The 19,085-nt window shown below is 45.1% G+C and overlaps 1 protein-coding gene across 5 annotated transcripts in view; it reads right to left on the reverse strand.

Moving 5' to 3' along the window:
• Window positions 1-19,085, reverse strand: part of SMAD4 (SMAD family member 4) — a 103,711-nt gene that overhangs the window by 24,664 nt on the left and 59,962 nt on the right. For all 5 annotated transcript variants that reach the window (XM_068251350.1, XM_068251351.1, XM_068251352.1 and 2 more), the window contains 4 exons: window positions 14,421-14,540; window positions 10,759-10,872; window positions 7,544-7,594; window positions 4,110-4,293 (listed from right to left, as the gene is read on the reverse strand). In XM_068251350.1, coding sequence (XP_068107451.1) covers window positions 4,110-4,293; window positions 7,544-7,594; window positions 10,759-10,872; window positions 14,421-14,540 — 469 coding nt within the window. The remainder of the gene's footprint in view (window positions 1-4,109; window positions 4,294-7,543; window positions 7,595-10,758; window positions 10,873-14,420; window positions 14,541-19,085) is intronic.

The following is a 19,085-nucleotide window of genomic DNA, read 5'->3' on the forward strand; positions in this document are numbered from 1 at the left end:
GAACCGTTAGCGGAACGTATAAGGGCCTCTACTGGGATTAAAGGGTTTAAATTTGGGGATTTAGAGGAGAAAGTGTCATTATATGCGGATGACACGTTAATATTTTTAGATGACGCACATGAGTCGTTGCTGTGCTGTATACAGGTTTTAGAAAAATTTGGCTTTTATTCTGGCCTAACGGTAAACTGGGATAAGTCCTGTCTGATGCCCCTGGACCCCTGGGTAATGCCCCAATATGTATCACAACTTAAATTAAATATTGTATCATCCTTTCGGTATTTGGGTATTATAATATCCGCAGACCCCTACCCAGTTTGAAAAATTAAATGTAGGCCCATTGATTGAACATTGTAGGAGTAAAATATCTGCTTGGGCCAAACTACCATTATCAGTAGTTGCCAGGGTTAACCTGGTTAAAATGGTCCTAATGCCCAAAATATTATATATCATCCACAACTCTCCTATTTGGCTTCCATCAAGGATTTTTAAAGTAATTGACAAATTATTTAGGGAAGTGGTCTGGAACAAAAAAAGCTCTAGTGAATGATGTCAATACATGTATTCTTAGTGCGACTGATCTTTCTGACCCCAAACAAGTATCCCTTATTGCAATTCATAGAAGTATCTTTCAGGCGAGGCTATTAATTCTTAAGCATTGGATAGATGAAACTCCTCCTACTTACACGCAATGGGTTAAACAACTCAATGAGTATCTTAAGCTGGAAAAAATAGTACATATGCATAGAGGTTATGGGGCTCGGTTTGAGAATATTTGGGATAAATGGTTGGATACCCCTGAGGTGGTTGACTTTGACTTGATTAGGGATAGATTATTTCGATAAGAATCTGGTGGAATGTAACATTTTCTATCTGTAAAATATATACACATCTCTTTAGTAATATGTTCTATGATGATGATCTAGAAGCTCCAAATCGTTCACACAAAAAGTACTCTTTATTTCTTTTGCAACTAGATATAAGTCTGAATTATGGTTTTCTCTGTTGTGCCTTGAATACGTTAATAAACTTGGTTTGATAAAAAAAAATAAAAAATATCATGGTGCCCGCTTTCTTCCCTTTTGCGGGAGACCCCACACTATGTGCCACCCATTTTTTCCTCATGTAATTGATTTCGTTTTGGCCTAAATGCGTTTCTTGCAATAATGCTATATCCGCATTTAGCTTTTTAAGATGTCTAAGTACCTGTCCCCTTTTAATAGGTGATCGAAGGCCCTTGACATTCCAAGATATTATTTTAATTGCCATGATGATTTAGGTCAGTGTGTGGTAAAAGGCATAGGCAGCATCAGACAGTAATGATAATATGGCGAGCCTGCGTCATACCCCTGAGAGAGAGCAAAGAGAGATCCCAGAAAATTATACCCCCTTAATCTATCAAAACATCCCCTGAAAATAAACAGTTTACAATTTAAACAAGAACTTGAAGAAAGTTGTACGTTGTGATGTCTCCTAGTAAAACTAGGGGCATACTCACTGTCCTGATAGCATGAGCCTTTCCTCGGCATTGACTCCACTTCTTCCCAGTAGGAAGCGTTCTTCACTCCCCCCTCCATAGCTTCTTTTTGAGTGAATTGAAGCAATCGAGAGTCGCATCACCATATTCAAGGTATATGGTTGGTGTAGACTAAATGATGAAAAATAAGGCGCCGGATCCCAGCAGGTTTCAGCTTCTTGGAGACTTGTTTGATCTTGAGCCAGGAATATCAAAATGCTTTTTGGCTTCTGAGGGTTCTTTGAAGAGAAGTACCTCGTTTTCTTCCGATGTTACCCGAGGGTTGCTGGATATAGAAGTGCAAACTTTATGTTTCTGTGGTAAAGTTCGGAACAAACTACGCTAAATAGCTTGCGTTTCTTTGTAACTTCCGCGGAGTAATCGTTGAAAACTCTGATTTCAGTATCTTGTAGCTGTAGTGGTTCTTTTCGTGCCTTGAAGGCATTGATGATTTTAAACTTATCATTATAATCTAGGTACCTTGTCATGACCACTCTCGGTAAAGACGCATTGGTTTTAGGCGGGCCTACTCTGTGTGCGCGTTCAACTCTGCACGAGCCCGGGAGGCCTAGGAGATTTGGGATGGTGGATTCGCAAAGTTCTTGCAGGTGCTCAGGCTTATGTGACTCGGGAAGGCCTACAATCCGAAGGTTGTTACGCCTGGTACGATTTTCAATATCGTCTAGCTTCTCTTTCAGCTCTTTGTTTTCCTGCAGGACCGTGTCTAGTTTGCCACTGTTTTGGCTTGTATCTGTCTCGCAGGTTTTGATGCGTGCTTCTACTTCATCCAGGCAGGCAGTGTGTGACTGTAGGGCTTGTGTGATGGCAGCCAGCGAGCTCGTGACTGCCGCTTCCACGATCTCCTTGAGGTCGGGAGCAATGTATGTGGCTACCTCTTTTGCTATTTCCCGGTAGTCTGCGGTTGTTAAGTGCATTCGAGGCCTCTCTTCGTACTCCTCAGGGTCTGTCTCCCAGCCTCTAACTTCAGCGTCTTGATGTGAGGCTCTGGTCTGGCGTTTTTCCGCCTGCGCCATCTTGTTTTTAGGTCCCTCGGGACGGAGGCTTTTCCGCGCCGATCCGGTAACGTATTTATCCATCAGACTTTGGTGATGCGTTCTCTGTGCTGTGGGCCACCCACTCGGCCAGCCGGTGGATGTATGATAGCGACTGTTAGTCGCTGGTTAGATGAAGCTAAGCGGAGCTCTCCTGATGCTCAGCCTTCCATGCCGGCGCCGGAACCGGAAGTCCCTCCGGGCCGTTTTAATTACTATTCCCCCTCCAGGCCGCCATGGATAGTGGGGGAATGAAATAATTCGGCTTCCAGCGATTGCTGGAGGCCGAATTATTGTGTTTTTTAAGCAACCTCGGCTCCGTCCTCTGCCGGTACTCACTGAGCACCGCTATAGACTGATTCCCATTATAGTGTATGGCGGCGCTGGCTGCGCCCAAATCTAGCAGCGCCGAAAAGCACTGCTCCGTGTATACAACCCCGCGAACCCCCCATCCATCCTCGTGCAGACAGAGGCAGTCATTACAGGCTGTGTCTATTTTACCATAAGTACTCTTTGAAGAGTAACTGTAGTGAATATAACTTGATGAATAAAATTGCTTTTTTTTTTTTTACATTGATTTATAGCTTATTTAGTCAGCGTTTGCCCATTGTAAAACATTTCCTCTACCCGATTTATATTCTGAAATGTATCACCGGTGCCACTTCCTGTGCCACCTACCTGATCGTACATCCTGCTCACAGAAGAACGTGGACTTGTATTATTAGGACTACTACTCCAGTGTGTGATCTGGCATTGTGGGTCACTGATTATTACCTGGGATGATCAGTGAGATGCAAATCGTTCTGAAATTATGAACATTTTAATGCAAATGGATACAGCTTGAAAATGGACCAATCAATTTAAACCCAGGTTTAAAATAATTGGTCCATTTTCAAGCTGCATATATTGCCATAATAATTTGCATAATTTGCATCAAATTAAACCAATTTGCATATCTGATCATCCCTACCTATTACCTGTATTGTGTTGTCTGTAACCCAATTATTATTGTCGGTAACCTTATATATTGTACACCGCTGCATAATATTTTGCAATAAAGAACATCTTTAGTCCTGCCAGGTGATCTCTGTGGAATGTGTGGATAGGCCATATTCACACCTGCAAATGCAAATCGCAATCACCTTCACTGGTAAAAAGCTGTATGCAACAAGTTTGCGATCGGCAATAATCGCAAACGCGCTGCAATTGCTGCCGCAAGAGTAATCCCATGGGATTACTTATTTACTTAGGCAGCAGCGTTTTGCTGATTGCCAGCGATCTGCAAAACGTGGGCAAAAGATGGCAGAGTGTGAATGAGGCCTTACTGACATTTCTCACAAAGAGGTTCACAGACAGGAATCTGTTAGGGCCATGGCCCTGACATCACACTGTGGGAGGGGTTTTACCCCCCTAATGATGTATTCGAAAAAAGGGTAAAGATTTCTGGTAGGAAAGGGGTATCAGCTACTGATTGGGTTAAAGTTCCTTACAAGTCTTTATAAGAGTAACTATACTGCAGTGTAATGCTCTGTAAAAGGACTTGCCTTGCCCGCTCAATGGCTTCCGTCCGGTGTACGTTGGACAGCTGACCCAAGCAGAAGCGATCGCCACCAGAGGGATCCACGTAGCCATCCACGGTGACAATAGGACAGCTTGAAGGGACTTTGAAGGTCTCTCCCACCTGCACATCCATCTCAAAGTAAGCAATGGAGCACCAATACTCCGGGGCTGCAGAGAGAAGAGAGATCATATGAGCAAAAACAAATATTGCGTAATAAATTCTAGAGGATGTTGAAACTCAAGTTCTTTTTTCCCCCCTTTAACACCTGAAGGAACCCAAATGTACTAAAAGAACATCTAACAGTGTCCACTATGAAGTCCTGAAACTCACAAGCACCCTGGTTGCACTGGCCTCCCCTCCGTTCATGGGTTCCAGTGCAGGTACAACACTTCCGCAGAGGGCATATGGAGGGAGAGCTGGCAGAACCAGAGGACCTGCAGGGTGTGTGCACATTTTACACTAGCGGGTGACAGCACCAGGGGGCTCCGTTGCTCATCCTAATCTCTCGGGCCGTTACCACTGTGCGCCCGATCGACCATGATGGCCCAACATTATTATTAATTATTGTATTTATAAAGCGCCAACATATTACGCATCTTGCATCATGTCCAATGAATACGTACAACAAATTCTGGCCCGAAATTGGACACATCGTCGATCGGGCATGCTCTTGGCAGTACCAATTATCAGATACAATTATAATAGTCGAATCAGATAGTCGATCGGTCTCCAAGTCATTTGATGTATGGCCATTTTAACATTCATAAAATAAATTATATTTTTAAGATACGAGAACATTCCAAAGCACTGAGGAGCCTCTTAAAGAGACTCTGTAACAAAAGAGTGCCCCTGGGGGGTACTTACCTCAGGAGGAGGAAGGCTCTTGATCCTATCGAGGCTTCCCCCATCCTACGGTGGTCTCGTTGGGCCCCTCCGAAGCCAAAGCCAACAATTTGTCAAGGTGTGGCGCAGTAGTGCCTGCAATATTTACCTTCCCCGGCCCCAACGCAGGCGCAGTTCCCCGATGGGCCAAGGTGGAAATAGCCGATCCCAGTCGGGTCCTAATGTGCAGGGGCCTGGCGCAGTAGAGTGGACCAGACTGGGATCGGCTATTTCCGCCTGATCCTGAGCTGAGAGCAGCTACTGTGCATACACTGGAGCTGGGAGGGTAAATATTACATGGCCGCTGTTTGGAAGGGCCCAGCGAAACCAACGTGAGACAGAGGATGATAGGGGAAGCCTCGTTAGGATCTCAAGGTAACTACCCCCCCCCCCCCCCCCCCCCCCCGGGCCATTTTTTCTGTTACAGGCTCTCTTTAACCTTCCTGGCGTAAGCCGCTGCAAGGGATCACATCGCCCCGGGAGGAATTTTTTGAATAAAAGGAGTTGCATATTGTTCAGCTAGCACTAAGCTAGCTAACTATGTCCCTCCGATTGCCGCCGGTATACATCCCCCCAGGGATCCCGTGATGGCGCAGCCTCCCAATCAGCACCCGGCTTCTCTATGGGGAGGATCGGAACTGCGCATGACGTCATGTCCGATTGTCGCCACAGCGACGAGTGAAGCTAATTGGGAAGCTGCAGCCCTCGTGGGATCGCGAACAAGTAAATATAGCCAATGGCGATCTGGGGGGGGGGGGGGGGGGGGGGGGAGAGGTTGTAGTGGGTTAGAGAGGTGCTGGGGGACTTGGGCCACATACAGTGGAGGAAATAATTATTTGACCCCTCACTGATTTTGTAAGTTTGTCCAATGGCAAAGAAATGAAAAGTTTCAGAACAGTATCATTTCAATGGTAGGTTTATTTTAACAGTGGCAGATAGCACATCAAAAGGAAAATCGAAAAAATAACCTTAAATAAAAGATAGCAACTGATTTGCAATACGTTTTTGAACCCCTACCAAACATTAAGAGTTCTGGCTCCCACAGAGTGGTTAGACACTTCTACTCAATTAGTCACCCTCATTAAGGACACCTGTCTTAACTAGTCACCTGTATAAAAGACACCTGTCCACAGAATCAATCAATCAAGCAGACTCCAAACTCTATAACATGGGAAAGACCAAAGAGCTGTCCAAGGATGTCAGAGACAAAATTGTAGACCTGCACAAGGCTGGAATGGGCTACAAAACCATTAGCAAGAAGCTGGGAGAGAAAGTGACAACTGTTGGTGCGATTGTTCGAAAATGGTAGGAGCACAAAATGACCATCAATCGACCTCGCTCTGGGGCTCCACGCAAGATCTCACCTCGTGGGGTGTCAATGGTTCTGAGAAAAGTGAAAAAGCATCCTAGAACTACACGGGAGGAGTTAGTGAATGACCTCAAATTAGCACGGACCACAGTCACCAAGAAAACAATTGGAAACACATTACACCGCAATGGATTAAAATCCTGCAGGGCTCGCAAGGTCCCCCTGCTCAAGAAGGCACATGTGCAGGCCCGTCTGAAGTTTGCCAATGAACACCTGAATGATTCTGTGAGTGAGACCAAAATAGAGCTCTTTGGCATTAACTCAACTCGCTGTGTTTGGAGGAAGAAAAATGCTGCCTATGACCCCCAAAACACTGTCCCCACCATCAAGCATGGTGGTGGAAACATTTTGCTTTGGGGGTGTTTTTCTGCTAAGGGCACAGGACAACTTAATCGCATTAATGGGAAAATGGACGGAGCCATGTATCGTGAAATCCTGAACAACAACCTCCTTCCCTCTGCCAGGAAACTGAAAATGGGTCGTGGATGGGTGTTCCAGCACGACAATGACCCAAAACATACAGCAAAGGCAACAAAGGAGTGGCTCAAGAAGAAGCACATTAAGGTCATGGAGTGGCCTAGTCAGTCTCTGGACCTTAATCCAATAGAAAACCTATGGAGGGAGCTCAAGCTCAGAGTTGCACAGAGACAGCCTCGAAACCTTAGGGATTTAGAGATGATCTGCAAAGAGGAGTGGACCAACATTCCTCCTAAAATGTGTGCAAACTTGGTCATCAATTACAAGAAACGTTTGACCTCTGTGCTTGCAAACAAGGGTTTTTCCACTAAGTATTAAGTCTTTTATTGTTAAAGGGTTCAAAAACTTATTTCACTCAATGAAATGCAAATCAGTTGCTATCTTTTATTTAAGGTTATTTTTTCGATTTTCCTTTTGATGTGCTATCTGCCACTGTTCTGAGACTTTTCATTTCTTTGTCATTGGACAAACTTACAAAATCAGTGAGGGGTCAAATAATTATTTCCTCCACTGTAGCTAGCCAAGTGCTAGCTAACATTCATTTAAAAAATCCCTCCCGCGGACGCAGCCACTGAAACTGCATACCGCCAGGGAGGTTATACAAAAGCTTTGCCAAGTGTTGCATTCACCCAATGCAAATGGGAATAGCTGTAGAACATTTTTAGAGAGAGAAAAAAAAAAAAACTCACCTGGGTGATTTGAAATCGGAGGCTGGAATGCAAGTTCATTGTGAACAGGCCCTGCAACACAAGATCTTACATTTTGTAAACTGTAAACCATATTCTGAGCAAAGTAACATGTGTGGTTGGGGGGGGGTGAAGGGAAAACAAAAGCACATGTTTGGTAAATTGACACATTCAAAGAAAAAGGGGGAAAAAGAAATGTATTTAAATGATCTTGAAGAAGTGTAGAGTTTGCTAAAAGCAGGTTGTCTGTAGAAAAGTATCTGGTCTGCCCAAAACCAGTTGTCTGTCCTGCAACTGAAAACAAACAAAATGAACCTCCTTGTAAGGGAGGTTCACAATAGAGTGGGCCGTTGGTGGGGGCGATTGTCATGACTTCTCTACATGGGACTGCTCCCCTGGCACCCCCATCCCTATGGATTCTGCCACCTGGAATCATTTTAAAAATGAAACCTATGAAAGGATTACATTATAATCTACAGTATCAGTGTGAGGCAAACGTCAGCACAAGTGTGGACTTTTCATTTCACTCTTCTGGAAGTGCTGCTGCAGAAAGCTGCACAGAGAGGGTGGGGCTCACCCTAAAGACAGATGCATACTTTAGAATAAGGCTGCCCAGCCCAGCAGGGATCACAAGACCAATCCAGCTTTGGAGGCGGGGTCAGTGACATCACTGCATGGTAAAGTGGTGTCCTGCGCCTGAAGACAGGACATAAAGCAGTGGTACAGTACAAGTCCTGGGGGACGTCTATCAGAATGGTGTCACCACCCTGTAATGTTTGGCATTAGGTACGGAATACAGGGTGGCCCTCTCTGCTTGTGGTTAAAGTGAACCTCCGGACTAAAAATCTACTCAACAGAACTGAAAAGACTTGGTGTCTCTTTAACAGTTTCACAGCATCAGAACTTTGCTTTTCTTACTAAAGCATCATTTTTAGCTGCATTTTTAGCTAAGCTCCACCCATCAAAGAAAACTGCCCAGGCTTCCCCCCCCCCCGATGCTGTGCAAAGCATGATGGGATTTCCTATGCTGTTATTCACGTTGCCAAGCAACTGGGAGGGGTGATCAGCTCACAGGACAGTTGGAACTGTGTCTCATGCTCCGTGCCCTAATGAAATCAAACATTTGCCTCTTCTTTTAAAACAGGGTGGGTAAGATATTATATTACCTATCTATTTTAATTAACATACCTAATGTAACTTAATGACAGTAGGTTTGTTTAGGCTGAAGTTCCTCTTTAATATTAATAAATGATGAGCAGTAGACATGAAGTTAACATCACCCAAAATATATTTTTTTTAAAGTTATATTTTATATACAAAGAATTCTTGTTCACCACAACCAGCAGTATTACTACCAATATACCAGTGATTGCCCTATGGGTAGTAATACTGCTTGTAATGGTGAACCAGAATCCCAGGTACTTTAAAGGGAGGGTCCGAGGAGTACAAAAAAATTTATTTACCATATGTACTGTACCATATCAGCCGAGGTACCAACTTTTCCTTCAGAAACCAGGAAAAAAATAGATTGACTCACATATAAGCCCTCTCCCCAGTACAGCCCCCTACACAGTGGCCAGATGTTCCCCCAGTACAAGTCAGCCGCCATCCTCATAACCAGATGTACTAAAATGATGATAGTTGTCTCAAGACACCAATAGATGGTGTCATAGATTTGAGACAACGATTGCCACACAGGAAGAATCCCCGATCATTGCACCACTGACATGTTGCTTGCATGCTCCAATCACCAAGCCAGGGGACACAGGTAGTCTTGAGCTGTGCACTCTGCACACCATGCTGCAGGGGATGGGGGGCACGGACACAGCAGGGAGCCAGCTGGTAAGAGCAGGATCACTAGTGCACAATCCTTATGCTCCTCTGCCAGTAACAAAACCTGCTCCACCATCCGTTCTGCTCCACTGACTTGTATACAAGCCGAGGGGGTAACTTTTCAGCACATGCTTTGTGCTGAAAAATTAGGCTTATACGCGAGTATATAAAAAGGGACCTCGGGCTTCCTTCAGCCCCTGGCGGCCGTGCTGTGCCTTTGTTGCAGCTCCAGTGGAGAAGCCAACCTCACCAGGTCATCTTCCAGGTCTGCGGCTCACTGAGTCGCACTGACGTCATCTGGACTGTAATGCACAGAGCTACTGTGCCTGCGCAGTACAGTCCGGATCAAGTCAGTGTGACTACGTGAGACGTGCGCTGGATCGCAAGTAGGCCTCTGGTACTGGAGGGGACTCCAGGCCACCGCCGGGGAGCGGAGCTGCAGCGAGGGCACAGGACGGCCGCCAGGGGCCGGAGGAAGCCCCAGGTAAGTGGCTTTTTTGTATTCTTAGAGACTCTTTGGATGTATCCTTTAACCACTTGAGCCCCAGAGGCTTATACCCCCCTAGTGACCAGGCCATTTTTTACAATGCCACACTTGAGTGTGAGTGAGTGTGTGTGTGTGAGTGAGTGTGCGTGTGTGAGCAGGTAGGTATGTATAGGTAGAGATATCTCTATATACATATGCATGTATGGGTAGGTGTGTGTACACACACACACACACACACACACAGTATGTATGCATGTGTGTATTGTATGTATGTATGTATGTATGTATGTATGTATGTATGTATGTATGTATGTATGTATGTATGTATGTATGTATGTATGTTAGATAGACCATTTTGACGGCTGTCCCCAGGATTTTTACTATAGTACTGTTGTCCTCTTTTCCAGCTCAGGACGACAACGTTGCTTGCTTATTATGCAGTGATGTCACTGACGCATCCACCAGAGATGGAGCAGTCTCCTTTTTTTTTTTTTTTTTTTTTATTACACATACCTGGGGCTTCCCACAGCCCTATGAGCACAGATCGCAGGCTGGCCGTGACGGGTACCGAAGAGGGAGAAGACTGAGGACGGCGGCGTGGGAGTGATCCGTGCGCACGGGGCTGGAGGAAGCCCGAGGTAAGTATATTTATTTTATCTCAGCTCTGGTTTCCTTTAACATCAATAAAGCAACCAAGCTTTTATTTTTCTTTAGGCTGACAAGTGGGGGCCATGCAGGTAGACCTCGATTCACTCGTGCCCAGAGTTAGCCTTTATATTCACCGAACAGGTAGTAGGCTTAGCATGACAAATACACAGATGTATTCCCGCTGGAAAAGAAATAAAAAAAAGTGGATGGATCTGATCAATGTATTAGAAGATTGGAAAAGAAAACTTACAGTAATGTCCAGGATGGGGCATGGGTGGATGGTGCTGAAGATGTCCATTCTGGTGGTGAGACATATTGGGTGTATAAGCTGCTGTTCTACTTCCAGTCCAGGTTGTGGTACTGTCTACAACATCACACAGAACATGGTTACTACTCCGACCCTTGGCCTGGAGGCTGTGCTAACAATATGTCTCAGGTGGAACTCAAGAATGTAACAATGATCATTCCATGCAACGAAATGCAGCAACAAAATATCTGTAAAGGGTTATGGAGGGATGAAGAGTCTCCAGCTTCCAAAGCTGGGGGTGACATGAGCAGAAATTGTGAATGTTGAGGAATGCAAATGACTTTAAAAAACAGTTTCTAAGTAGGCGAGAGCTCCATAGTTCGGATTACACATTCTGAACCAAAAGAAGCCATTAAACTTGCGGCCGTAGCGGGGGCGGGGCGGTTAGCTCACTCATGTCGCCACCTATAAGCCAATGCGCTCCATGTTGCATTCAATCTCTCCAATACTTTCTTCTTCAAACCCAGAATGAGGAAGCATTGGAATAAAATGAAACGCAATTGAAGACAACATAGAACACATCGCCTATAGGCAGTAACAAGTGTGAGTAAACCATCAGTGCTGTGGCTGTAAGTTTAAAGAGAACCAGAGATGAAGCACCCTCTTGTATTTTACCTTATAAATCAGTGGGAACATGACAGTAAACACCTAATCTGCTCTTTGTTTCATTGTTCTCTGTTTAATCTGACAGTTCTCACCTCTGATAAGAATCCCCGACTGAGCACTCAGTCTAGCTTTGCTACGGAAAGATTATAGCTGAGTCTGTCTTCTCTGGTGTCTTTTCAAGCCCAAGCCTGCCCCCTTGTGGCTCTGCTATAATGACTCAGCTATAATCATTCCCAGCACAGCCAGACTGAATGCTCAGTCCGGGATTCTTATCACAGCTGATAACAGACAGTGAGGATGAAACAGAGAGCATGGTAAGGGTTTCCTCTAATGTTCTTACTGATATATATGGTAAAATACACAAGGGTGCTTCCTCTCTGGTTCCCTTTAACCACTTCACCCCAAAGCGGACAAGAGCGATTTTCACCTTTCAGTGCTCATCCCTTTCATTTGCCAATAGCTTAATCACAACTAATCACAATGAAATGATCTATATCTTGTTTTTTTCGCCACCAATTAGGCTTTTTGGGGTTGATATTTGTTTTTAGTAATTACTTTATTTTCTATGCATTTTAAAGGGAAAAACCAAGGAAAAAATGAAAAAACACACAATTTCTCCAATTTCATCCCCTATAGTTTTAATATAAACACTGCTATTGTACATAAAACCGACACATTTTATCTGCCTATTTGTCCTGGTTATCACAACATTTGAACTATGTCCCTAGTACAAAGTATGGTGACAATATAGTATTTGGAAATAAAGGTGTATTTTTTCAGTTGTGTGTGTTTTTTTAACAGATTGCATGCGCACACTCATAGCGGCAGCAGCGCTGCTAGACTTATAAAAAATGTCCTGCAGTCGTTAAGAGGCTCCAGCACGACGTTTTAATACGCCTGCTTGTCTTTCAGTGGTTAAAGACTCCATTTCATTTAAAAAGCAGAACCCGATCTGCAGAGCTCTTGCCCATTTCTAAGAAAACGAGGTGACAGCCAATATACAGTATATAAAGAACAATCCGTACTCAAGTCACAGGAACACTTTCACACATCTATCAAGGGATACCAGTTTAGGATTCTATCCATCACTAGATATGCTCAATTACACGCCATTTCCAGGTTGATGCAAAACGTATGCAAATTTGTGCAACTCTTTTCCCAAGCTGCACGTTTGTATAATGTTCACATCAACTTGAAATTATTCACATCTCATTGACCACATATAGTCACAACAAAGATGAGGTTTTTTTTCCCTAAAGGAATCCAGTGAGAAGAATTCATGCAAAAGCATGCGAGTGATTTTAGAAGTGTGACTGGCCGTTATCCAACATAACTCACTCCTTTGCTTTAGCTAACAAGAGGCAGCAACTAGTCACCTGATCATAAACTGCCAATCAGAGTCTTGCAAAATTGATCACATGCTTATCCACATGGTCTGCTTGATGTAGGCCTCTGCAGAACACACGGACCACGTCTGGTCACAACACATGTGCAGCGAAGGTGGCTTTTACGTTGTGTTTGAAAGATGTAGCCATACAAAGGGGACCCTGTGTGGCTCTGAAACGATAGTCTGTTTTACCATAGATTGGGCATGATCCACCCCCTGCATCCGTCCTGTGCCATCGCTGCAGCTCCGGTGGCTCCCGGTCCCCTCCGGTGGAGATGCCGACCTCGCCAGGTCGGCTTGCTGGTTGGCTTCTTCTGCGCTCCAGCATGCAGCTCACAGGTCATGCTGTACTGCGCCTGCGCAGTAGTCGGGATGATGTCAGTGCGACTCAGAGCCAGTCACACAGACGCTGTATACACCCTGTGCCGGAGGGGACCCTGGTCCATTGGTGGTGAGCGGGCGAGGGCATAGGACAGCTGGCAGTAGCTGGAGGATGCCCCAGGTAAGTGGTTTTTTTTTTTTTAATTTTTAATGTCCTTGGATGTATCCTTTAAACTCACAAAGAGCAAAAATATAATTAAAGGGATACTGTAGGGGGCTCAGAGGAAAATGAGTTGAACGTACCCGGGGCTTCTATTGGTCCCCCGCAGACATCCTGTGCCCGCGCAGCCACTCCCCAATGCTCCAGCCCCGCCTCCAGTTCACTTCTGGAATTTCAGACTTTAAAGTCTGAAAACCACTGCGCCTGCGTTGCCGTGTCCTTGCTCCCGCTGATGTCACCAGGAGCGTATTGTGCAGGCACAGACCATACTGGGCCTGCACAGTACGCTCCTGGTGCCATCAGCAGGAGTGAGGACACGGCAATGCAGGCGCAGTGGTTTTCAGACTTTAAAGTCTGAAATTCCAGAAGTGACCCAGAGGCGGGGCCGGAGCATAGGTGAGTGGTGGCGCGGGCACAGGATGTCTGTGGGGGACCATTAGAAGCCCCGGGTAACTTCAACTCATTTTTCCCCGACCCCCTACAGTATCCCTTTAAGGTAAGAAAAGTAATATTGAAATGAAGTTAATCAGGAACAACTTACTTTGAGTGATTATTTTGCTCGTAAATGTGCTGAAAGGTTATTTTTTATCAATTAGGCGATAAGTAATTTATGAGAAGTTTTGTGTGTATATGATGAGGGAGCAATTAAAAGTTCCTGACAAAGTGGTGGGCGGAGCTTCTTGGGATATTTGCATGGACTTTGGCTACTTGGTCTTGCCCCCATCACCTCTGCTGGACGTTGGTGTGCGATGCATGGGATTACTATGAACAATGTAACCAGCTTATATTGGTGAAAGTAGACTTATTGGGGCACAGGCCTATAAACCAGGAATTTGGGGCATAACATTTAGTCTATTCTGCTGTGTTACTTTGTATTTATTCATATCTGCATCTTTAACCATGAATTACATACTGTATATTACCTGAGAAATTTGAGTGTAGTACAAGATTTCTATTTTTATTTTTTTTAACAGTTAAAATATTGGAACAGAAGCCATCAGCAGCTGCACAGCATACTAGGCAGACCAGCTAATCTGACAGGAAGTCATGTGACGGTGTGAGGCCACTTACTATGGTGATATGTAGCGGGCTGAGCGTTGAAGCCATTCTGCTGCGTCCCCTGAGGTGGTACGGAGGCGATCTGCAGCAGTCCATCACCGTGCGTAGCAGCCAATAAGCTGGTGGGCTGACCTGGGGGAGAGAACATCTTCAGTGCTGAGCAAATCAATATACCGCCAACAGGAAGCTCTGTGAGGCCGGCTAGTCTGTACAGCAATCCATCAACACGTCTCAATACACAACAACCATCTCTTGCTCCTCAGTCATTTCGGTCTCCTACAGCAACCATAGAAACTTCTAGGGGAAATGGCTGGCAAAAAGGCATATGCTACTGGAGACAGAGGTGGGTCAATGGTCCATCTAAAGACTACAAAACTAAGAATGGCAAACCCCTCTGCCTCTAATATTTTTTATCCATAGATCCTGAACAAGAATGCGGCAGATCAGAGGTTTCTGACATTACTGTCAGATCTGACAAGATTAGCTGCATGTTTGTTTCTGGTGTGATTCAGACACTACTGCAACCACAGATCAGCTGGACAGCCAGGAAACTGGTATTCTTTAAAATGAAATGAATATGGCAGGCTCCATATCACTCTCACATCAGTTGTCCTTTAAAGTGTAAAGGTAGCTACACATTACTTGATTTCAATTTGGTGATCAACTACAGTGGTTGATCAAAAGTTGATCAGCTAGTGGCCGACACACTGAAAGCAAGATCCAATGCAATTCTCTCTCTACTATCGAGCTTAAAGAGGATCTGTAATGTCAAAAGATCCCCTGGGGGGTACTCACCTCGGGTGGGGGAAGCCTCCGGATCCTAATGAGGCTTCCCACGCCGTCCTCCGTCCCTCAGGGGTCTCGCTGCAGCCCTCCGTACCAGATGACGTCATTATTTACCTTCCCGGCTCCTGCGCAGGCGCTCTGACGGCTGTCGGCTCCGAAGTAGGCGGAAATACCCGATCGCCGTCGGGTCTGCTCTACTGCGCAGGCGCAAGTCTCCGGCACCTGCGCAGTAGAGCGGACCCGACTGAGATCGGGTATTTCCATGTAGTTCGGAGCCGAGAGCAGCCACAGCGCCCCCGCTGGAGCCAGCAAAGGTAAATATTGAACTGACAGTCGGGTCTGTCGCCGGCTGTTCAGAGGGCTGCAGCGAGACCCCCGTGGGACAAAGGACGGCGTGGGAAGCCTCATTAGGATCCGGAGGCTTCCCCCACCCGAGGTGAGTACCCCCCAGGGGATCTTTTTGATGTTACAGAGTCTCTTTAAAGGACAATTGTAGTGACTACAGTTGTCCTTTAAAGAGGAACGGTCGTGAAGATCTTAAAATTTAACACATACAAATAAGAAGTACATTTCTCCCAGAGTAAAATGAGCCATAAATTACTTTTCTCCTGTGTTGCTGTCACTAACAGTAAGTAGTAGAAATCTTACATTACCGACAGATTTTGGACTAGCCCATCTTCTCATAGGGAGGTTCTCAGGGTTTTCTTTATTTTTAAAAGCATTTAGTGAATGGCAGTTGCTCCGTCCAACTGCCAAAATAGTGTGCAGCGAGCAGGGAGGCTGGCCAGCATCATTGTATTAATTATTTTTAGGGAATGTCTTTATAAAAAATAAAGGCCATGCTGAGAATCCCCCATGGAGAGATGGACTAGATCAAAATCTGTGGGTAATGTCAGATTTCTACTGCCTACTGTAAGTGACAGCAACATAGGAGAGAAGCATTTTACTCTGGGAGAAATGTACTTCTTATTTGTATGCCTTTTAAATTTTAAGATTTTTGCGATGATTCCCCTTTAAGATCCATATTTATTTCCTTTTAAACAATACCAGTTGCCTGGCAGCTCTGCTGGTCTATTTAGCTGCAGTAGTGTCTGAACAACAGAAACAAGCATGCAGCTAATCTTGTCAGATGTGACAATGTCAGAAACACCTGATCTGCTGCATGCTTGTTCAGGGTCAATGGCTAAAAAGATTAGAGGCAGAGGATCAGCAGGACAGCAGGACAACTGGTATTGCTTACAAGGAAATAAATATGGCACCCTCCATATCCCTCTCTTTACAGTTGTCCTTTAACCCCTTCCCAACCACCTAACGCCAATAGGTGTCGGGAAGGTGGCAGCCACAGGTGCGTTAAGTCCTGGGGGGGGGGGGGGGGGGGGCGTTTTGCAGGAGATCGAGCGTGCTGCTTTGTCACCAGTCTACCAGCGCTGATCGGCGCTAGGAGACTGTTAGATGGCGGTCGACTATTTACATTGTACAGCGATGCGATCTACGTCAGCGCTGTACTGGGGGCAGCCCTGTCACTTGGCTATCCCCTGGAGAGGGATGCCTATGCAAGCCGATCACTGCCATTGGCTGGTGAAGAGGGAGGGGGGGGAGGGGGGGCGGGGGTTGGGGGAGGGTTGTTAGAAAAAAAGAAATAAAAAAAACCAAAGCATTTTATCCTGCTATCCAGCTTCAAATCCGCATCCAAACTGTAGACAACAGTATTTTATTTTATTTTTTTTACTTTTTAAACACAAAGTAGGAAAACACATTTTTATTGAATGTTTTGTCAGAGTTTCAGAGCACTTTAAGGTCCACAGTTACACCCCCCCCCCCCCCCCCTCTTGGTGACCAGGCTATTTTTTTTTACAATTTAGTGCTCTGCAGCTTTATTATCAGCTCGCTTCAGAGGCATAACACTGAGCAAACACATGAATCCCCCCCCCTCCTATTTTCTGCCCACCAACAGAGCTTTCTGTTAGTGGGCTCCTGATTGCTGCTTCATTGTGTTTTGTTTTGTTTTTTTCAACATCTATTTTAACCATTTCAGCGATGTTCTGCTAGAATTTTTTTCTGGGATAGTAGCTTTCAAGCTGTGAGGAATCTTTAATTCTAGGTAAACACAATGAGATTTTCTGGCAGATTTACTGTCAGATCGATTATTTCCAACATGTCCGATCTGATTTCCGGGCATTTTCCTATTGAAGTAAACGGAAAACATCAGATAGGACATGTTGGAAATAATCGGTCTGACCGTAAATCTGACAAAAAAAAAATCTCAGTGTGTACCTAGCATTAGAGCTAAGTAGAAATGCTGGCTTTCAGATCACTTTAAGTGGTTAATGATATTGTGCACCTCCATGCTCTGAAACCCTAAAACACTTGTGTCGATAGAAATCATGTGAACGGTAGCCGATTCCTTTACGATGGATATCTTTCATTCTGTGTGAGGGAGTAAATCGGTTGATTCGACCAGATGTCAATTTCCCTCAATCGAGCAGAATGAAACTATCGATTTTTCCTCGATCTGATAAAATGATGAAATCAAATGGGCGATCGTACAGGAAAATACAGTAATGTGTGGCCACCTTAACTCTGCTCACATAATAAGGCCAGTACTGCATTATGGATTTCCCAGCTGATATCCAATAGTCTTGTTAGAAAGGTTTTCATTATAGTCTGAAATGTTGATCCTCAGATTACTATACAGGTGGCCTTACTCCCAACTGCCACACAGAATGTCGTCCTCCACTTAAAGGGGAACTGAAATCAGAGGTATACGGAGGCTGCCATATTTTTTTCCTTTTAATCAATACCAGTTGCCTGGCAGCCCTGCTGGACTATTTCTCTGCAGTAGTATCTGAATAACACCAGAAACAAGCATGCAGCTAGTCTTGTCAGATCTGACATTAAAGGGAAGGTCCAAGCAAAAAAAAAAAATGAGTTTCACTTACCTGGGGCTTCTACCAGCCCTATGCAGCCATCCTGTGCCCTCGTAGTCACACACTGCTGCTCCAGTCCCCCGCTGGCAGCTTTCTGACCTCGGAGGTCAGGGCCGAATTGCGTACATTTTTACACATTCCCGCTAGTGCAGGAACATTAACACATACATTTTTACGTGTTAGTGGTGCAACGCGTACATTTTTGTTCCTGCAATAGCTAGAATGCGTAAAAATGTATGCAATGTGGCCCTGACCTCCGAGGTCAGAAAGCTGTCAGCGGGGGACTGGAGCAGCAGTGAGTGACTACGAGGGCACAGGATGGCTACATGGGGCTGGTAGAAGCCCCAAGTAAGTGAAACTCATTTTTTTTTTTTGCTTGGACCTTCCCTTTAAAGTCTGAAACACCTGATCTGCTGCATGCTTGTTCAGGGGCTATGGCTAAAAGTATTAGAGGCAGAGGATCAGCAGGGCTGCCAGTCAACTGGTATTGATTAAAAGGAAATAAATATGGCAGCCTCCGTATACCTCTTACTTGAGTTCCCCTTTAAGAAAACTGTCACATTGGAGGGATGCACAGCTGAGCATCACTTAAGCCTAGTACACACTCTAGACAGATCTCGGGCGAGAGGGATGATGAGGACCACCTCTGCTGAGAATCTAGCATGTGTACAGTGAACCCCAATGTGTCGCCGAGAGATCCAAAGTGCCTGGTCATCACAGCCAATCGCAGGCCGAGAGCATTGCTCTCCTTACCCTCTCTCTCTGTTGTGCACTACAAGTCTCTCCTCCCCACTCAGTAGCAAAAGTTCATGTAGTTTGCCCAAAGCGACTTGTCTATACAGAACTCGGCCCTGGCCTTTCGACCAAGGGAAAGAGTCCCAATGAGGGTAACAGTACTCATGTGTGTTTACGCACCTTGAAGCCTTCTACACACACTATGGTTCTAGGCCAAGATGTCCAGTCA

Source organism: Hyperolius riggenbachi, chromosome 1, assembly GCF_040937935.1.
Source record: "Hyperolius riggenbachi isolate aHypRig1 chromosome 1, aHypRig1.pri, whole genome shotgun sequence".
NCBI lineage: Eukaryota > Metazoa > Chordata > Amphibia > Anura > Hyperoliidae > Hyperolius > Hyperolius riggenbachi.